The 23,181-nt window shown below is 36.8% G+C and overlaps 1 protein-coding gene across 1 annotated transcript; it reads right to left on the bottom strand.

Annotated features, from left to right (window-relative positions):
• Positions 1-1,751: 1,751 nt before the first annotated feature.
• On the bottom strand, positions 1,752-4,322 carry trh (thyrotropin-releasing hormone). Its single transcript, XM_060881454.1, has 3 exons — positions 4,222-4,322; positions 3,716-3,909; positions 1,752-2,917 (listed from the first exon to the last, which is right to left on the bottom strand). The coding sequence occupies exons 2-3, from the start codon at positions 3,891-3,893 to the stop codon at positions 2,361-2,363; spliced, it is 735 nt and encodes a 244-aa protein (XP_060737437.1). The 5' UTR covers positions 3,894-3,909; positions 4,222-4,322; the 3' UTR covers positions 1,752-2,360.
• Positions 4,323-23,181: the final 18,859 nt, after the last annotated feature.

Genomic DNA, 23,181 nt, shown 5'->3' with positions numbered 1-23,181 from the left:
ATACCAAGCATTTTCAAGTGTTGCTAACGATATGTTTTAAAAACGGAGCTTATTAAATAGTAATGATCAATTGATGCTCTGTTTGATTCTTTTTTTAAACAGACACACAGACAAAGCTACATTAATCATCACTGCACCTTTAAAACATCTGCAACACAGGATGAGCCGAATTTTGTATTAATCCATAGCAATGTGGAACCGTACTGGTTGGAGTCTTGCCAAAGGATTCCTAGCCCTCATTAGGCTACATGAAACATCTTTGAGCTATTAGAAAGAACAAAAGATCTAAAAAAACATAGACACAGCGAGTTACCGCCTACATGTCAGCCATGATATCTCCCAATAATCACACTGTACTGCTACTGCTGACTCTTTTCAAAGCCTAACAACAGTTTCAAATCCAAACTAAAGGAAATGGAATAGCAGAAGAAATAAAGTTACTGTATGAAGTGTGGGTTGAAATCTAATGCTTATAAATATGAAGGAATAAAAGCATCTGAGTGTTGTTTGTAATGTTGTAATGAATGATTGGGTATACTGAACATTCTGCTGGTACAGATGTCAATGTAAAACACTAATGGTTTCCTGAACACTCATAAATTCACTCATTAATTCACTCTTTAATATGGTGTATAATTCTAAATTGTATTTAATTGTAAATATATCACAAAAGATCATTTTTATTTTGAGGGTCTTGGTCATGGCCTTCTATAGTAGGTATACCTACTCAGGATATCATCCCTCTCCAATGCCATACAGCACGCCTAGGTAATAGCCCACTAAAAGGTGATTGATGATGAAATGCAAAAGACTGAACAGGCTATTTATGGTGATTGGGTATAATTATGTGGAAGCAGCACATAATCGGTCAAAAGACTTGAATTGATTTGAGTTAATTAGCAACACAGCAAGCTCTTCCTGTTGCCTCTTTAGACAGGCCAAACATTAGGTACTTCATCTCATGAACTTTATAGGTACTTCATTGGATATTTAAAGATTGCACGGTATTTGGAATCTAGGCCAAATATTGAAAATCATTTTGGTGAAATATTGGTCCATACCATGTGTGAGATATGATCATGGCTGTTTTGTCTGAGCATGTTGGTTTGTCTTTGTTCTCACCATTAATAATTGTTACCCAAATGGAGGCAAGTTAGGTTAATTAGTTTGAGTAATTAATAAAGTAATTCAGCTAACACTTATGAGACAGTACACTGTATATTAAGACACACATAAAAAAGAACACCGTCAAATGAAACATTAATGCAACTAATTACCTTTTCTTTCTAAAATCTATTTTAAATGAAAATATTTAAAAAATAAAAAATGCTGTTTTTGTAGAAAATAAAATAAAATAATAATAATAATAATAATAATAATAATAATGACAGTAATAAAAAAAATAATAATAATTTTCTAAAAAATGAAATGTGTGTAGTCAACTTTGATTTTGCCTGAGAAGAACGTTTAACATTAATGGTCCTCTGTAACAAGTCAGATAATGGATATCTTGCTGGGAAATTTCTCCAGGAGGTCACGCGTCAGATTTGTCTATCCTTGTGGTTTTGTGGGGACATTTGCTTGTAACCAAGATATGAAAACATGACCTCACACACGCACACACACACCCAACCACACACACACACACACACACACACACACTGGCCGTTTTTTGTCGTCAGCGCGCTTCCAGTCGTTCGCATCGAAAGCATTTTATTGTACAGCAATAACTGCAATTTACATGTGTGCTGTATATGGAACCAAAAATAATTTACAGATTGACAATCTCTCCAACTCATGCATGCGTATAGTGTAGAAAAATAACTCTTACTAACACAAAGACTGGTGGAGGGGAGAAGCGGAAAGTGATGCAGTTTGAGCGTTGCGTTGCCACATGAGATATCACCATAGTTTAGTTTACTATATATGTACTATATAGCGAGATATATGTGGCCACTTACTACCACTATCCTTTTTGGCTGAAGTTGTGAGAAAGGTCTATAATTCGTCATTAGAAAATTGCAGCAGATGAACAAGCTGCTACAAACTATCTGTGCGTAATATGGACAATTTTGGGCAGATTTTTACGCCGCGTAAGTGCGTGTTTATGCTGAATTAACTTGTAACATGGCATGGTCATTATCTCACCTGAAAGTCATATTTAGCTAATTTAAATTTTTTGGAGTTAGACAAACCCAAGATGATACGTATAATATATGCCAAACATTTATGGCATATATCTCATGTGGCGTAAGGGCAGTAAGGGCAAAAGAGGAAGAAAAAAATGTACCCATGTGCCGATGTGAATGAACTATTCTTTCTAGTATCTGTGTCATTTCTTGTCACAGTGCACGTGTTGCCTATTGCATCTCCTCCAGCTCTTCCTGCGCAGTCAGTCGCTTGCCGGGGTGCTGCCTCTTCTCGTTTGCGCGGCTTTGCTTCACTTCTTTGAGCAAGTGGAGCAGCAAACTGGCTTTCCTGCAGCCCGGCACATCACAAGGACTCCCGGTGGACACTTCCAAAGGGTCCCAGAATCTTTTCCCTGGATGTTGCCGTTTGTCCACTTCCCACGAGTCCACAGCGCTCGCTGCGCCCTCCTCCGCCTCACGCTTGCCGGGATGCTGGCGCTTCTCGTACGCGTCGTACCGCTTCCCCGGGTGCTGCCTCTTTGATAACTCGTTCAGCAGGTCGTTTTGTAGCGATGTCTGAGCTTCTAATTCTGAGCGCCTGCCAGGATGTTGCCGTCGTTGGAGTTCTACGAACAAGTCCGACTCGTCTTCGCGCTTTCCGGGATGCTGCCGCTTTTGAAGCTCCCCGTATTCTTCTTCATAATCGTCCTCCTCGCGCTTTCCGGGATGCTGCCGCTTGCCCGGGTGTTGCCTTTTTACCAACCATTCTGCCTGCACCGGAAAAAGATCTGGATATGGGGTATATAGAAACATATTGAGTCAAACAGTCAATTTGAGTATTTTTCTCCAGGTTTCCGAATCGCGCCCATTTTCCACCAAGAAACCTTAAATGCAAGGAAACTGCAAGAGAAAGTAAGCAAACACTCTCAGAAATAAAGTCACCAAACTGTATTTTTCCTTTTTTTACTTGAGAGGTAACATCACTGGCACATCATTTGGTACGTTTAGTATGAAGCTGATATCTTAATGCATAACTGGATCACTGATGAATCTGTAAAGTTTTAATCTGAAAGATTAAAGGTTACATGTTAAAAGTAGAAATCATGCATCACATGCGTCTACAGTTTGGTAACTTTATTTCTGAAAGAATAGGAAGAAAACTTTCTTCACGACATTTAAGCTTACTGACATTAAACACCTGTATATGATTACTTAAGATAAATAAATTAACATATTTTGTTGGCATTTCATCATTTAGTTGGCCTTTCAGTTGACTGTATATTTAAATCTTTTAACCGGATTTCTTCCCTGATCACCAAGATGTAAGGTGCAACGCAAAAAAGTGTTAAAAATTGAATTAACAAGCATCTGTCTAATTGCACTTTGGATTTAACCATATATGTGCTATAATAACACTTCACAATTAAACTCAATTACATTGAACTAATTGGGGCTTGCGTGTGCTGTGCGTAATGCTGATGCGTTGGAGCTACAAACTTCACGCGTTTTAACAATATGTGGTAGAAACACAGAATAAAACAAAGTACAAACAAACCAAAAACAATCGATTCGAATCGAATGCACACCGTTTGCGCTCTCATCGTCCTCTTGTTTTTGGAGGAAGGAACGCATGAGCTGACCCTCGGCTCGCTGTAACACCTCGTCCAGAGTCGGATTTTCTCCACCAGAGTCACTCGGGACATTTTGGCATTGAATGCTGAACATCGCTAATGATACGAGGATGAGGAGACACACCGCCCTCATTGCAACTTCGGAATGGCTGAAAAATAAAAGTGAAACATCTGATACAGTCACAACGTTCATCAAAAGGAACTTTTTTCCTCTCACATATTCTGTACAAAGCTGTTGCCTTATGCGTAAAACCTCTTTAACAAACCTCTTGATCAAAAGGAACTATTTTCCTCTCACCTGTTCTGTACAAAGATGTTGCCTTATTGCGTAAAACCTCTTTAACAAACCTCTTGATCAAAATGAACTATTTTCATCTAACCTGCTCTGTACAAAGCTGTTGCCTTATGCGTAAAACCTCTTTACCAAACCTCTTCATCAAAAGGAAAATATTTCCTCTCACCTGTTCTGTGCAAAGCTGTTGCCTTATGCGTAAAACCCCTTTAACAATCGCGACCTTGTGTAAAATGTTCTAATCTTCTCCACTCCTTCTTCTGACCTGCAAGGCCGGGATTAACTGTGTGCATCTTTAAAGTTTGGCTTATATAAGCGCTCGCGCCCCCGTCACACCGCACACAGTTCAGAGGAAGCTTCGTCTCTTTTTGATGTCACCGATTCATCATGTGGAAACGTGTGTGCGTGACCTGAGGAGGGCGCAGTGCTTTCCAGGTTCGAAAACGTATTAAAACGAAGGGACTCATTCATAGAACGCAAAGCCTTAGAGAGGTATGCTTTATCAGAGAGTTATGAGTTTATACACAGACATCTCACGAAGAGATTTGGGATAAATGTTCATGGCGCATGCAGGCTCAGACTGGGTGTTAGAGATATCCAGACTATTATAAACCTATTACATAGGTAGGTATTGAAATATGACAGTGCGTTATCAATGTTATTGATGAGAAATGTCAAGATTCAACTGCTTGCTTGCTTTGTCTGAAATATCGGAGCACTATCAGTGAAAAGAAAATATCACCTTTTGAAAATAGGACCTTTCTGAAATAGAGGAACTCTGTGTATGGACACAGTAAACGCTAGTAGTGCAGTTCTTTGGGGAATAGCAAAGTATCTGTTTACAAAAGAAAGACCTTAAAAATATTGCAGGTTTCTTTTTTTATTTAATCTCTGTCTATCTTTCAGTCTGTACTGTCCTGACACAAGAATTTGAGAATTGTCACACATTTCCTTGTACTGAGAAAACTCTTATACAGTATGATGCACGTCTAAGTGCAGCTCTTCATTCAGTTGAACAGAATTTTTTATTTGTGTTGCACTTTTTTTTTTACATAAAAATCCATTTGCACAAAATAGGTGATTAGAGGGGGAAAATCTCCATGAGAGAACATTGGGAAAAAATTTTAGTTCTCAGAGGAGAATCCTTACTTTTGTGTGACACCAGATGGTAAGATATTACATATGTTGAATGTTCAGTATAAACATTATAATGTCTTCAACATAGGTACAGTGCCTTTTTAATAGGTACAAATCTACAACATGTAAGCAAGAGCTACTAAAGCAAATGGTTAAGATTTGGGCATTTGGGTGTGCAGATCTTTAGGGGAACCACGTGAGATCATCCACAGCTACATGAGGTGACTCACAAGTGCAGAAAGCTCCAAGCAGAAGTAGAGCATCAGGAAGAATCAGACAGGCAACCAGGCGAGAGAAGCTACAGCAAGATCAGGATGTGTCAAGATATGGTACAAGCGTCACATCACAACAAACTCCACCAACAAATAATAATAACCAACACATATTTATAATAATAATAATAATAATAATAATAATAATAATAATAAAAAACTGATTTTATGTAGATTTTAACACTGGAGCACTATGGCACCGCCGAAACACTTTCATGTTTACTCTGAGCTACCTTGAGTTACTATGCTGACAACCTCTTACTGAATAACTCCTACATACAGTATCAAATCCAAATGCATATATTCCTTGGAAAAGGAAAGTATTCTACAGTCTATTCAATAGTTGAATGTTTGCAGGGCCACAACAACAATTATTACAATTAATAAACAAACAAATAACCTTTAAGAATCAAAATATTATACATACAGTATATACTTAAAACCTGAAGCTGAATTTGAAGTTAACTTGCAGCCTAAGACAATATTCATACTTCCTCAACACAAATAAGGTATAAACATGTTGCTGAATGTCATATTTACACTTCAGCAACTCACAGGTTAATATTTTCAAATAACTGGATGGAACTGAATGCATGATATACTATTCCAAATTAAATTTATAAACTAAAAGAGAAATTAATTTCTTATTTTTTACATAGAGATCACTAGGGGGTGCACACATTTGCACTCATGTATATGGCAAACTTTTGAGTTGTCTCATACATACTTATGTATAATTAAATATTTTAAATAATGAAAAATGAGAAACTTTAAGCCTAACATCCTATTAATTTGCACATTTGCACATGCGGGATAAGGGATTTGTGCCCAGGGCATGCAGAAGTTAAAGTAGGTCTTATTAACCAGGTTCAAAGAAAAGATCATGCAAAATTAGATTAAATATATTTATGCAGAGGAGATATCACATATCGTTCATTCTGCCATAATCTCAGCCTCACCTGAGGATGGGTTCTCAAAAGACTGGAGCCTGCACTGCTTTCAGTATTCAAATATTCAGAAACCAAATTTTCAGAAACCAGGTGGAAAAAATAAGTACAGCATATAACTATGTTTTATTATTACATACTGTATTAATATTATTATAAATTCAGTCCCCTGTACAAACAATGTTAACAATAACTTATTTAAAAACCAACCTTTCTATAGGAGTTTATCAGTGTTTTCTGTACAGAATTACTTGCATTCCTGTTAATATTTGCTCTTTTGACTCACATTTGACTCAGAAATATTCTGGTTTAAAGTAGACTTTATTATTGTCTCAATAACTGAAAATTCACCAGGTCCTGGGGCTGCAGAAGAATCCTAAATCATCACCTCTCCACCATCATTCTTGTATGAGGTGTTTCCGTGAACATAGATATTGACTGTGCTTTCAGAGGCCCTAGGTCAAATGATGGGGTATTCTCTTGGGGTTTTCTTTATATCTATAAGCATTAAAAGGTCTGACCTCTGACTGATTTTTCTCGGCTGCCTTCTGGGAAGATCGCCAACTATCTCAAATACTCTCTATTTGTAAACAATCCTTCTCACTGCTGAATGATAAAATTGGCCTGAGGTGACCTTATAACCCTTCGAAGGTTGGTAAGCAACAACAATGGCTTCTCTGAGGTCATAACTGATGTCCTTTCTTCTTGATGATCTGAGTAATGCAGAACACCAAACTGCCAAAAGTTCTGTTTTTATAGATGTAGTCACACTTTATGATCAGTAATTAATCTGGTGCATTTCATTAGGAATTTGTTTTTCCCACCTAGTTTATGAACATTGGTGCAAAAGCCAGCCTTCTGCAAAACTCTGAACACAACAAACACAGCAAAACAAACAACAAAATAAAATGCAGGTGCACAAACAGCACATTTGTACACTAACAGAAGGATCCCATAGTCATCCATGTCCCAGAGCCAAAGGAGCAAAATTGTCTCTGGTTACAGGGTGGTAGGGGTGGAATACCCCTTTTCTCCCATTTTCTCCCCTGCTAATCACAGGCATCTATGAGCTCATGTATGCAGAAGAGGGCTGATAGTGTTTCATGATACCCTCTTATTCAGCATGAACAGCTTGATGCTTAATAAGAAGAGCTTGGCTGTCACAAAGGAAGCACATGTTAACCCTGGTTGTGTATGGTGTGTGATATAAGGAAGAGAATACATAACAATTAAAGAGACAAAGCAAACATACAATTAAAAATAACTGACTATTATGACGGCTCACTGGTAAGCAAATTAGCACGTGTACTATGGACACTCAGAAGGCTACAATAGATGTCTGTGTCATATTTTATTATTATGAGAGTCAATAATGTCAATGTTAAATGTTACCTTAATCAGAATAACATCACATCACATTTCATTCAACAAATGATCAGAGATGCATCCACACATATAGTTGATTGGTGAAAAATGCACCCAGAGATAGAAACAGAGATCAGACATTACAAAGTGCATAGAGACCTATGTGTACATATACAGTAGGGTGCATAGAAAGAAGTATAATTACAGGTACATTCTTATAAAGAGGATCTTATGTTATTTACCATTCACACTTAACTATCCAAAACTGAAAACAGCTCTAAAAACTAAATGCTAAAATAAGTCATACGTTTTGAGATAGTGAGACATGCAGAGACAGAGATTTTTTTTTTCTCTTTTTCTATATCCATTCTTAATGATGAGCTGTATTAACTTTGTTATCACAATATTTGACCATGAGATATATACGTTTTGGATGAAAAAAAAAAATAGTTGCACCCACCAATGACAGTTTTTTTTGCACATCTGGAAAATTTCATTCATTATAAAACCAAATTGTTTATTGCTGGCAAGACTCTGAGCTTTCTGTTTCATGTTCAAGTAGAACACATCTCTAACACTTCTGTGTTTCAGGAAAATAACTGAAAGGTCCATTGGGTGAAATCCATGTGTTACTTGTTTGATGAGTGTGACTGAACAGTTGGGGCAATTGACTGGCCTGTGATACCACTGAATACCGATCCCACAGAAAACTTGTGCAAGTAAATGTAATAGTAGGTGAAGCACCAAAGTAGGGCATAAAAGCTGAATCTAGCTGAATTTCATACCCAGATATTAAAATAAGAGAATAACACTGACAGGAAATCAAGTCAGTGAAAGAGTGGGAGAAAATTTGCAGGAACACAAGACACAAGAGAAATCCTTAACTGACAAGCATGGTTAGTTTTTGTGATGTTTTTCATCCCACTTAAAGCTTTACATTTCCGGTGTTTTGTATGCTCTCAGGAAATCTCATTTTAAGCACATCAGGTCTGCTTCTTGATTATTCGGATCTTTGCAGGCTATATATTTTATAGGCTGCTGGCCAACTAAGAAGAATATTTTGAAATTAATTAATGAGACGATGAAACGAATTAATGAGACATGACTAGAACTTTCCATGGCAATCGGTCTCAGTAAAGAATATTCTTAATATACTGGGTTACTACCGTGTGTTTATATTTATCTTGTGTATATCATGTTTGTCTATGTTTGTTTAGTCTTCTGTTTGTCTTTATGATAGGTTTGTTTGGCCAGTGCTATCATATTTTATTCATAAAATGCAATCTTGCCTCTCCTTGAAGTTTAATTCTATTATGTTTGAATGTTTTTTAAGTGTTAAAGTTACTCCTTATATACTTTCCCAGGTAAAGCCTGCTAATCACGTACCCTTGGGTGCACCTGGTGTATTTTCAGAACCTTGAGGTATACTTTAAAGAATGAAACCCAAAAATAACATTTTTCAGCAGTGATATAACTACTTCAGAATTTTCTAGCAAATTATACTGTGACGTCTCACTATATGGGTAATATCTGGGTACACTTTGTAACTAGGTAAATTTTTAAACGTTTCCTTAACTAACATCTTTCATGCATTAGATGACATTAACAAACCAGGAACTTCAACATTAATAAACCATAAGTGACGTTAGCAGAGTAAGTTAGCATATGCATCAAATTTGTTTGTGTACTGTACATATTAAAAAATATCTGCACTGCCTAATCTTTATTATTTATCCTTTACTAAAAATATAGCCCTAAGCTTCTATTCTGTTATTTCTATTACTATTTCTTAATTCTACTCTATTTGTAATAATTTGTTTTTCAATTTAGTTTGTTTCTATATAGAGTGGAGGAGTGGCTGCAAGTAAAACATCCAAAACATATCCAGTGGATTGAAAGTTAATATCCACTTAATGAACCTATCTTCATGCATAGAATGTACATTTTTATATATTGTGTGACTTACCAACCAATACTCACCAACTTGAAAAACTGCTTATTCATTCTAAACACATGTCAGAATGTACAACGTTTGAAGACTGGAAAAATGACCGTGTGATGTTTTTCCGATCTGTCCAGTTATGATGGGTTTGTGTCCACTGTAGCCTCAGATTCCTGTTCTTTGCTGACTGGACATTGGAACCCAAATAGTGTGTCTTACATGCTGTGCATTCTGTGATGCTCATCTGCTCACCTACCTGTCCACATTCATCAATATGGCCATTTCCCCTGATCTCTGTCATGAACATGACAGGCCTGCCCAGAGAACTGAAAGTGTTTGTGTTTTTCACATCATTCTGTGTAAACTCCAGAGTCTGTTATGTGTGAAAAATCAAGGAGCTTAGCATTGACATACTCAAACCAGCCCCTGTCTTAGTAACATCTCTGCTATGCTACTATTTCCCTGCTCTGAAATTTGATGTGTACATTTACTGATGCTCTTGTCTTCTATCTGTATGAATTGAATCACTGCTACCATGTAATTTGCTGATTTGGATTATTGCATAAATAAGCAGGTGCACAGGTTTTCCCATTAAAGTTACCAGTAAGTCTACAGTAAATAGAACGGTATGCATTCTTGCAAGCGGTTTGACTGTGGAAAATGTGTGCTGAAAACCTTACTGAACAAAAGTCAAAATGAGATACATATTTTACGGTGTGTGCAATTTAAGGGAAATATAAACTGCTTTAAATATAAACCTGCATTGGCAAGGGAATGATATGATCTGAACCTTAATTTACCTATACAGTACATACATATACATTTGACAAGTCAGATGAGACGGCGGTCCTTAGTTATCCACCACTCTAATGTGATCTATTATAAGCGTCCTTGAATTAACATATCTTCCTGCTGCCTCCCACAGGCACCCTCTCTGAATAATACTGAGACGGACAGGCCGCTAGAACATATTCGGGAAAGCAAACATTGCACTCATCTTCCTCAAAGCCCAAATGAATTAATTATACGTGCTCAGTCACTTTTAAATCCTGGTGAACTCTGGCTGCTGAATGGAGGTGGGCAGTGAGGGAAATGACCACATAACAACGTAAATCATTACCTCTAAATGCGCTGTCACATCCAATATTTCAATCTGTCAATATCCATTTTGTTGCGGTCTGAAAGACAGGATGAAATAAAAGCAGAAAGGTGGACAGTTAAAGGATCACTTCTATTGTGTGAAACACTCAGGCGGTAGTAACAACATTATCCCAAGTAGCATACACAGCAGCATAACAGTTAGCGTAGGAAGGCTGCTGGAGGGTGTGTGTATGAGTCTACATGAGACATTGAAATAAAAAAAATCCTGCTTCTGACCCACATATAAAAGTATTACAGCTTATTTTTGTAGTATTATTTGAGACTCTGTCCTAAAGGATCAGTTAACTATGGCAAGTAGATTGTTCATGTAGTAGGTTAATCAGTATGGTGTGTTTTTAACTACTAGATTTGCAGAATGTTTCAAAATGATTGGACCATTTATTCTTGAATTGGTTGACATTTATATACTTAACACGACAGTTATGTAGAAGAAGCCTTGAGAGAACCCAGATGTAAAAAATATCCCATTCTTTTCTGGGTGATTATGAATCATTACGCGTCTAGTGAAGCCAGTCCATGAATTCAGACATTATTAAATGTGTTAAAGGGTTATTCAGTGAGAATCTTGTGTCTGGTTGGCGCTTCTGCACTTGAAACTCCAACATGGATATCCTAAACATTTTCACTTCCCATAAATAGTTTAATTATTTTAAGTCTTGCCTTTTCTTCAGTGCAAAATCTTAGATGCTCACTGTATTCTTGTACATAAGAAATACTGCTGAAATCATATAGAATATTATGGGTCTGGGGTGAGCAAAGGATATTCATGATTACAGCAGCAGTTCTTAATTACAAATCTGTAGTGTCTAGTTGAAAAGTAAACTAAAGCACGAGTGAGCCTTGGACATAATCTCTGCAGTACAAAATAAGTGCATTGCCTCATTTAGCTTTAAAATTTCACAAAGATGCAGTCACAGACACACACTTGCTTTTACAGTGTCACCATCTCACATGCTTGCATTTACAGTGGTACAATTAGCAGGAGAAATAATATGACCTGAGGGGCCATGCACTCAGCCAGTGCTCCAGAGACAGTAATTACAGCTTACACACAAGGACACACAAATACACATGCAAATACACCCTATTTAATTATGTACTCATGAGTTCAGAGTAGAAAGAGTAAAGTTGAACAGCCAGCTAGGCTTTATAACAAGCAGCTTGTTTTTTTTTTTTTCTTGTCTATGTATTTGTTTAGTCTGACACTAACAAGCAGCTTATATGATAATTTTCATATCTTCCTCCTCATCTGTGACTTACGAGGGTGTGAGAGAGAGCGTCACAGTTCTGTCTTTCTCTGTGGCAGGAAAAATACAAAGCTAAAAATATCATGTCCTGCAGGAGCAGCCCATGACAGTAATTTTTTTTCACTTGTTTCTGATACCATTTTTTTTTACTTGTTAAAAATATAGGCCTACTTCTAAGTTCTTAATTAGCTGACTAAATATACACAGCTTTCATGATTCTCAGGAGTCAGTGAAATTTATCTTCAGGCAACTTGTACCTTAAACTCATTTAACTGCCAAGGACTCTTAATGCAAAATCTCTAACACGCAGTGCATACAAATGTTTTGCTGAAAACCTGGAGATTATTAATAAGAAATAAAACTTCATTTGTTATTAGCAATAACCATTAATGCTACACACCAGCTAGGAAAGAAACAACTCTAGCAAAACACTCTAGCCATACCTCTTTTGCTTTGTCATTTACACTCTGACAGGATCACTATTTTCACGATTGTGGCTATAAAGAGATTTGAACCCAGTATATAATTGAGATTAAAACAATCAAACAAATAAATTATAAATCTATAAAAAAAAAATCTGGGCTATGCCTTTGATGGACGCTTATTGTTTTGCAGACGTTTTTGCCGATACATTTTGAGCTGCAAGGATACAAGAACGTGATCTTTAACAACTTTTTACTTCAGCCACCTTACCAAAGAATCCTACCACAACATTACATTTCATCACAAAAGCAGATGCTTAAAAAGTGGAAGAGAGTCTGTACTGTTGCAACATGAAGATAAGACACCAAATGATGTCCGAGGATACTGTATCCTGAAGAACGTATACTCTAGAACTATAAGGGTCAACAAGTTAAATAAAATGTGATTCATATTATTCTCATGCTATGAATCTTGCTGGGTCCTTCGTCCCATACATTTGTCCCATTTTTTGGTAGAGAAATGAACCAGACAGAACAGAACTGATTAGCTCTGCCCCTTTTTCCATAAATAGCAATTCAATAACCTTTGGCTTTACTGATCGAGACACCACTTGATGTTGATTCTCCAACCCCTTATATCACATTTTCGCCCTTGTCTTACCAAGCTCTAAATGTTCTCCTGATAACTTATGTGAAATGCTACTCGACCCTGACTCATTTTTACTGTTGTGTAAAATGATACATGGCAAACCTGCCTGATTCTTCCTAATTTCTGGTTGGAGCTTCTCGACTTCGGACTCATTTCAAATAGGTCTTTACTGCTTTGGATGGTCCCACATGAATATCCTAAAGATTTCAAAGCTGTTCATTCCCAAATATTAACCTTTCTTAGGGTATAATCTTACAATGATACTGCAGAGCTGTACCTAAGAATTGTTGCAGACTTTGGTGATCATACTGAACATACTTTTAACATACTGTTTAACATTGTAGAATTTATAATCACACTAGAAAAGGATGGCTTACTTTAGAGCTTTGTTCCATTGTGCAATGCACCAGATACCACTTATGAGGCACTGGTGATGATCCACAGGCACAGACGACTAAGGTGAGGAATAATTCCTGGACGTAAGGAAAATACAAAAGCATCTAGCTGATAATGGACAATGTATAGCAGACAAGAAAACCGAGTCACTGCCCAATACATTCTGTCAGTATCATTAAAAGGAACTTGATGTCTGGATGAAATACTTACAATTCCAGCCATTTGTTGAGATTTGATCAAACATCTCCTAATCTGGTATAGGAATCCTTCATTCTGTATAGTAATCCTCTTTCTGGTTGGCCATGGCTCCAATTCTGACCCTGTTTGTTAGAAAAACCTTTCACCTCCAGCAAAGTGTCATCACTCTTAGTTTCCTGAAATAGAGCCAGTACTACAGTTTGAGTGGCTATATCTCTGCCACATGTTGGAATGAGAGAGTAGCTAACATTCTCATGGAACATCAATTGATACCAGTTAATTATGCTCTGCCTCAATATTAGGGGTCCCTTTTCTCAGTTACACTTGAAATGTATCATCATAGTATGTGCTAAAAATGCACAAATCTTAACTGTCTTGCTCCTTGGAGGGAGCGCAAATGATGCGACTGCAATGATGCAAACTGAAGCGACTTAAAAACACTGATGGTCATAGACAGATAGACTGATGGTGCCTCTCCTCAGAAGACAAATCATAAAAAGCATTTGTGTTCTGGAGTGATGATATTAAGCATGACACAGTTCTACCAAGCTGAACAGTTTAAACTGCCATCCTTCTTCTGCACAAAGACGTCTGCTGAATAGCTCTCCTTGTTTTCAACTGTGGCGTGTCATTTATAACCATGTCTCTGTGAGAGCGAGAACAAACTTAATGGGTCAAAGCAACAACTTTGTTGGGGTCTGAAATCATCATGGTCCTTAGCCCAGAGATGGTGTATGGGAGCAGAAATGAAGTGTGTATCCCTGCAACATTGTTGTCAGAGCCTACTGATCTGATGGTGCATGCACAATGAGTTGCCTCGGGTTGTAAAGCAACCAGTCCCATGATCTCACTTGTTTCTTCTCACCTCATAAAAACGTTGTGGTAGGCAGACAGGCTACTCTAAATTGCCCCAGGTATAAATAAGTGTGTAAATGTATGTATGTATGAAGCTCTGTAATGGACTGGTGTTCTATGCAGGGTGTATTCCTGCCTTGTACTTTGTGTTCCCAGAATCCCAGGCTCAAGATTCACCATGACCCTGAGCTTGGTTTGTATCACAGAGCTGAACCAGATACAAAGAATTCCACCTTATAAGTGATCCTCATCTTTGTCTTTTACACACAGTAGTATATTATTAAAGCCACCCTTTGTTCCTGTTTTATGCACGAGTCGAACAATAGAAGCACAACAATTAAGAGGCAGGTTTGTATTTGGAGACGGAGACTGTATGCTCTTATTAGGCTGACTGTCATGATGAGTCATGAACACTCACTCCCACTTTTGTCAGTGAAACCCATGAAGCTTTTCTCATAGATGTAAAACTACCAAGCAGAAACATTGTTGGAAAATAATTATTGTAAGTCATTTTCTACTTCATTTTTCACTACATATTGGTTGTTGTTTTTTATTTTTTATTTTTTTACGATTCAAGTATTCAATTCTGTGTGGTCACAGATTCTTTAAAAATATATTTAAAAAAACCTTGAATCTTGATTGAAAAACAACTGTAAATTTGACTAATACATAGCATCAAGATATATAAGGCAGCAAATTCAAGTCCAGCATGCTTTTGAGGTTTAGAGTAATTGGATTTGTATTACATGAGACACACAAACAAATTTTAAGTCGCATTAGTTACAGCACTTGCAGTAAGTTTTTAACATTTTACAGGAGAATATTAATCTACATCTCTGAAACATTTGCTGGGGACAAATATGTGGCTAAAACAAACAGCACAAAAGTACAACATTGCTGAAAACATGGTGAAATATAATACAGAAATTCAATGCTCCTTGCTCATGGTGACTTTGTACACTGTGGGGAGTCTTGTGACGTAGTTCCACTCCAATGGGCCCCAACATGCAGCTTTGTGATCAGATGGTGCTCAATGGACCAGTTACTGCTGCTCCTTTGTTTGACTCTAAAAAACAGGTTCAATATGCCTTTCAGCTGATCTCATACTGATCCCATAATGGACACCAACCAGTATCCTGTGAGAATCTTTCAGACTCTTTTTTTATGAGTTATGAGTAATAAAAAACCAATAACTTAAAAAAATGTAATTCACCCACCTACACTTAATGCAGAATTATTCATTTTGTTTCTTCTAATTAAGTTTAATCTCATGGTTAAACTAATTATTACTTGTTGAAATGGAGGCAGTGGTTTCTTTGTAGTTAGAGGCTCAGCTACTGATCATAAGATGGAGAGTTGTAGATATGCTTTCACTGTTGAACCCTTGAGCAAGTACCTTATTCCTCACTGCTAACATATTTGCTTCACACCAGGGGGTAGGGGATTTGATTCCCATCTCCATCCTGTATGCACAATCTTCTCCCCTTTTTTTCAAGGTTTTTCTTCTGCCTTTCCTTCCCCACTCATTCATTGTCGGATGATCGTTATCTCTACATTGTTTGAGTGTGAGAGTGTGTTATTGTGCCCTACAACAGGCTGGCATCTTGACCATGGTGTCCCTTGCCTTGGGTCTCCTGGGATCAGCTACAGAATTACACTGTGGAGGAATGTTATTGTGTTTTCTAGATACTAATTTATAACATGTAATATTAATATAAAAAGTGTATAAAAAGTCAAAATCTGTATCTTTGCTTTGCCTAGTATGACAAGAAATTACGTATCGGTATGACATTCCGATAATGACCAAAATGTCTGTACATATTTCTTCCATAATGAAGAAAATATTCTATTAATTCACTGGGTCACTAATCAAGTGTTGCTTGAATGTCTGCATAAATGCAAATACAAATAAAAAAATTTATTACATGCTTCAGGGCCCAGATAAAAATAACAGATAAAGGACAAATCAAAGTTTAATGGTTGAATGAATTGTTTATGGTGTGGGTTTTTGTTTTCTATGCCAAGTTCAGACAAAGATTGTGAGCATTACTGTTCAGAAACTTTATTTTGAACAATATGGTCAGTCCAGTCAAAACGTCCAGAATGAAACAACACTTTAAGCACACATTCACATTGATGGGGAGCCAGTAAATATGCCACACACTGACAGAAATTAGAAAAACAGACACAAATAAATGCACTGTCAATGCACAGCCCATATCCTCACACACTACATTTTTCCTTTACCCTTCCTTTCATTTTTCTGGTAGAAGTCAACATGATGATATTTGAATGACAACTGCAATGTGAAGACAACATAGCAAGGTCAAGGGGTGAGCTACATTTCTCCTGGAGACAAGACATATGCTTAGTCACCCAGTCACCCTTCAGTACACACACGCTCTTGCCAATGCTGGCTGACAGCAGCAGGCTCAGCAACTCTGATGGAAGTTATACTTTGGAGAGAGGAGACACTTAGATGACACATTGCTTGTGTACAAGAGGTCAGATAAGTGTGAGGTCATATACAGTACGAAGGTAGGGTTAGGCTTCTTTAATTATTTTAAACTATTTCTGAAACCAATATTACATTTAATACACAGAAATTACAAAATTTGTACTTAATAATATTGAATGCTTTGTGTGATATTCTTGGGGAAAATTCACATCAGTTATCTAATATACAACAATAAAACATATAAACGCCTTGTAAAATGTATCCAGCTGGCATATGCATTAAATTTTATTGATGCCACCTACATGCCGTTTATCTGTAAAGGCAGAATGGGACCCCATTCAACTAAGACTGAAGCTATTATAAGTCTAGACACACTGAAATTTCCATATAGAATTTAAGCATTAAAAAAGATGCAACAATGAAGGAAACCAGGTCCTATATATATATATATATATATATATATATATATATATATATATATATATATATATATATAAACCAATCACCTATGCATGTTTCTTGCAGCATAGGTGATTAAACCTAAGCCATCAAACATAAGATCTAAAGTATTTTCTTAAACCTGTAGCTTGGAATGATTTTCAGGGTAGTCTGTGGTGCCAATAGTCTGGCTCAGACAAATCTAGCAGATGTAGTAAATGCTGCCTAATAAGGTTGTGCTCAGAAGCAGGAAGGTGTCAAGTCATGAATTGAATGTCTGCACAAAATGCTGTGTTCTTTGGTACCTTAATTTGGACAATATAGAACACATTTCATTATTTGTCCTATAGTACATACTGTACCTGAAAACCATGTGCATCAGCCAATCTGTGAAAAAGAAAATACTTGTAGTACCATGAGGTTTTTTGAAATAATTCACATGGCCTTGTTTTCTCTGATGGCCTAAGGCATTAGCATACTATTGTACTTGGACTGGTTTATACATGTCCCCCACCAAGGAGTTTGCCATTCATCATACATCCACCTTCCTCTCACACTTTGCTTCACTTAAATCTCATGATGAACTCAGTAAAGAGGTTCTTAACACTAAAACTGTCTACTAGCTAGATTCTTTGAGAATCTAGCACCATTTCACTTCTATATGTGGCAGACATTATTATGCTCGGCAATCTGATTCAGTCCATATCTGTACCAGCTCCAACTGTTGAGGATTCTTGGATCAGTAAAGGCAGCTTTTAGTACTTTTGGGCTTTCTGGATCTGTGAGCTTTTCAGAAGTGGTACCTTCTGTCCAAGCAGTGCTGCTGTTCCAAATTGATGTAAAGACAAGGCACCTTCAGCCAGATCATTCTGTATCAAAGGTTTTAACCCCACACAGTAAATCCAAACTAAGAACTGTGACCTAGCAACGTAGGAAACACTCCATAATAACCCTCCTTTGTATTTATGAGTGGAAGCTGTTCCATAAATTAACTGGATCATTTGCAAAATAATAAGATTTCTTCAGGGACTTGCAGACAGTGTCTTTAAAGTTGGACTCCTCCATTTTCAAGGATTCACAACAAGTCTTGGGTTGCATTTTCTCCTTGTGCTTGAGTACTTTTGTACTGTCATAGAGAAAAGACACAAGACACTCCCTTGTCATCACCATGGTCTATACAGTATATTCTACTGAAATCCCACTGTGACATGTAACTGAAATGTGCTACTATTGCAGTTATCTCAGGGTTGTGGAATGGCTGCTCAGTAACCATACTCTATTCATGCTGGTTTGAATACTGTGGTTAAATCTAGCAATGTTCTGTGCTAGATTTTGTTCCTTTTTAGGTTTTAGCACATAAAACTAAACACGTACTGCCTGCTTGTCAACATTTTCAGACTGACATGACTAGTGCCATCATTAGTATCTAACTTGTTTATACAAGGTGTGCATCTGCATCATGAGGCATCATACAGTTTGGGTACCTTTGTGATATGATTTTCAACAACACATTGAGGGTAGGCGGAATACAAGATACCTCTCATCATACAGTGGAAACCCAGCATGTGCCTTCAGGAAAGAGCTGCCTTATGAGACATTGACATGATGCAACTCAAAGCAGCTGCCTTCTTTTTCATGCAAATAATTGTATACATTGCAGACAACGTAGTATTCTGATTGATGAAAGAGTTCCACTATGAATTGCCATATGCAAATGAATATTCATTTTTTTTAAACATGCTCAATATATTTTACGGTTTAATTAATTAATTCTAGTTTTGTTTTCATGGTTTAAATCTTTCCAAATTATTTTCAGGGCATCATTGGGTGTCTTGCTATCTAATGCCTAATAGACGAATAGACAGAGGCCCTTAAACCTCAATTTCTCAGTTGTATAAAATGATATAAAAAAGTAAGTTGCTCTGGTTTAGGGTGTATACTATGATAAATGTTTTATCACTTTGGTGCTTAGAAGCAGTATAAATAGGGTCTTGTCTAGAACAGGACTAACAAGAGGGATGTAAATGCATCTGAGGTTGTCTCCAAGCATTTATGGATATTGGAACATGTTTGCCAAATTCTCCTTACACAACTATGTGATAATATTGGGACAATGTTGCCAAATGGAAACATTTCATAACAACTCATAACAAGTGGGTCCAGTGCTTGGCAACACAATGTTAAGATAATACTGGACCACACCGTGTTGACCACACTGCCAAATTTCGTTAAGGTGGAATTAAATATCTGTCAGCTCTGGTGGCCCCTACAAAATGACTGAAACTGGCCCAACCTTACCTGAGCATTTTTCTCTGGAGTATGATAGAATTGCTATAATTGTTATACCAATTTTCATTAGTGCTTTTATTATTGCTGCTTATTTTACAGTAGGATGTTGCAAAGATTTTCCACAAGTATTTAGAAAACTGGTATGAAAACTTGCTTATGCGTTTTGAAAGTCGGGGTTTATTGCCTGCCATTTTTCTTACAGTATGTCTTCAGTCCTACAGTTCTTCCCATGTTTGATTTTTCTCTTAGCCCAGTGGCATAACACCTAATAAAAAATGGGGGATTTCCATGACAACAGATCAGTCGTAGCATTATAAAGCTCTGGTGGATTCTTGGTCGTCTATGTGCCACACATTGCAAGTGTTGCGGTGTCCCTGAGCTAGACATTAGCCTGCAAAGTGAGATGTCAGACAAGGTCTTAGATTTTTATAATTCATACTCAGAGGGATTTGCAGTTTTTAAAAAAAAATAGCTTGTGAGTTGAATTTTGAGTTCTGCTCAGTGAAAAAATGACATTAAAGTCTCTTTTAAGCTATTTCAGTTTGAGAAACCCTAAATTACCTGCCTCTCTGGTTGGTCACTCGTGGGAATGAAGTTAAATTGTGTCATCAGTGAAGGCTGAGCTCTAGCTTGATACAGAGAAATCAGATCAATCTGGCATTATTGCCACAGACTGTGCCATTAAAAGTGGGAGTAAGAAAGAAAAAAGAAATCACAAGACAAATATAAAGAGAGAGGAAAGAAGATTAAAAGAAGAGAAATGAAAAGAGAGGCCTATTTGTGCATAGTGTTACTAGAGTGTAAATAAATTGTACACAGAGACTGTAAAGACAGACTGAGAGGAAAGACGTTCAAGCTGTGTGTATGAGCTGTAGAAGCAGTGCAGTGTGAAGTAAGGCTGTGCTGTAATCACTGACTAAAACTACTGAGACAAAACAGATTGTGTGAGTTATTGAAAGATAATATCCTGGGAGATGAAGTGTCTGCAGCAAAGGTTTAGCACAGATGGCATTTTGCAAATAAATAATGCAAAGATTAGCTTTTTTTTCACATCAGTGCTCCGGGTTTTTTGCAAGACTTTTACAGAGAAGTCGATGATATATGAAGGCATCTTTTGTCGTTCAACACAGGCTAAAGCATTTTGCATACATTGACAAGCAATAAAACAAGACTGGCAGGATTATACATCATTTTCATTAAAAATGTATGCGCTGGTATTGGGCTGATCTGCGTGATCAGATCATAAAAACGACAACCCAAAAGTGGAAATGATTTAGCATAGACATACACCGATCACACATGTGATGTAAAGCTAGCAAGCTAATTGGGTATTATGTAATGTGGTCATCTTGTTCTCTTGGAAGGTATCTATCCTTACAACCTTGCAAACATTAAAGTCCTCTTGTTTTCTTTGTTATGGGTGAGGGATAAGTCCTCTTGTATTCTTTGTTAGGGGTTAGGGTTAAGTCCTCTTGTATTCTTTGTTAGGGGTTAGGGTTAAGTCCTCTTGTATTCTTTGTTAGGGGTTAGGGTTAAGTCCTCTTGTATTCTTTGTTAGGGGTTAGGGTTAAGTCCTCTTGTATTCTTTGTTAGGGAATAGGGTTAAGTCCTCTTGTATTCTTTGTTAGGGGTTAGGGTTAGGTCCTCTTGCATTCTTTGTTAGGGGTTAGGGTTAAGTCCTCTTGTATTCTTTGTTAGGGGTTAGGGTTAAGTCCTCTTGTATTCTTTGTTAGGGGTTAGGGTTAAGTCCTCTTGTATTCTTTGTTAGGGGTTAGGGTTAAGTCCTCTTGTATTCTTTGTTATATTAGAGTTAAGGATATTTACCTAGTTCTGGATCAACCTCCCACAACCTTGACTAGGATGAATCAGTTGCTGGAGACGAATATGTAAACCTTAAGGAGCATAAATCAAAGATTTTTAAACGACAGTTGAAGACCTACTTATTCAGGAAACACTTCAACTAACACTTCTTTCCCTATTTTTTGCATTTAAAAAAACAAAAAAACAACAACAAAAAAACACCTTTTAAACTTTTTCATTGTAACTTTAAACAATGTTTTAAACTCTTGGTATCTTAACTATGTAACCTAGTGAACCAGCATTAATGTATCCAATGATAGAGATTTAAGCACTTATGTACGTTGCTTTGGATAAGGGCGTCTGCCAAATGCTGTAAATGTAAATAAATCCAGCCATGAAAGGGTGCAGTAATTTTTCAAATTCCTGTCTATTTTCATTTCATTTTCAACATGCATACTGCTGCTTTAAGTTTTATTGGCATTTCAATAACGATTGAAATGATGTGAGGCAGTGCCTTGTTTGAAAGGTTTTCATTATCGAATAAACACACAAAAGCCTCAACTGTCTATTAACCTTTTTTGTTTCTGACCTTTAGATACATTCTACAAACATCTATCAAACATTCACAGCTCACACTAAAACAATAGGCTGTCAACTCTGCTCTTTGGCAATATGGCTGCCATGACAGTTTGTATGAAGCGGTTACAGAAGATGAAGCTGAGCCTTGATTATAATATTACAGAAATAAATAAATACAAGGGACGGGAGGATGATGGCATGGAAGATTTCACAGCATGACAGGCACATGCATTGTTCATACCAGAAAATAACTTTGGCGTGCACATACACCAGAAGGAACAAGGCTTGTAGGCTTTAGCAAAAGATCTGTGTGCTTATAGTGCAATTATATTATAACAATCACTTAATATTACATTTTATTTCATTTGGTCAAACTCAATTTGACAAGATGTATACAAAAAGCTGTAGAAATGAATAAACAACACATGTTGAAGTGTTGGATTCCTCTTATACCAAAATTATTGAAATTATTTACTGTAAGTGAATGACACAGCAGGCTTTTTAATCATTTATAGATAGATGGAATGTTGTGGAATGATGTGGAAGTTAGTTCCAGGTTAAGATTAGGTATATCCCTTACCAGCCTCTATTTTTTTCTCTTAACAAGACCATTGTCATTTTATGGAGAAAGCATATCTGAAAACATTTTTTTTATGCATTAATCTAATTTAAACTGAACATTCATTTAATCAATAATCAGTACTTTTAGCTGGTCAGTCTCATGCGTGAATGAGCTAGAACCATAGACACGATAATGTATTAGAACAAGTGCAATAATATAAACCTGTGGTTTAAAATAATTAAAAAACAACAACAAACAAAAACCTCCTAACCAATCAAAATAAAAAATCTATCAGCATATGTTATATGGTATGATGCGTTTCACTGTGTTCTGTCACACAGAATAAGACAGACAGGCTGAGTACCTGTTATGACCTGTTATGAGAAGATTCAATCAATGAAAATATTGAGAT

This window comes from Tachysurus vachellii, chromosome 11, assembly GCF_030014155.1.
Source record: "Tachysurus vachellii isolate PV-2020 chromosome 11, HZAU_Pvac_v1, whole genome shotgun sequence".
Lineage (NCBI taxonomy): Eukaryota > Metazoa > Chordata > Actinopteri > Siluriformes > Bagridae > Tachysurus > Tachysurus vachellii.
The sequence above is the reverse complement of the archived record's forward strand: the minus strand, read 5'-3'. Positions and strand labels throughout refer to the sequence as shown.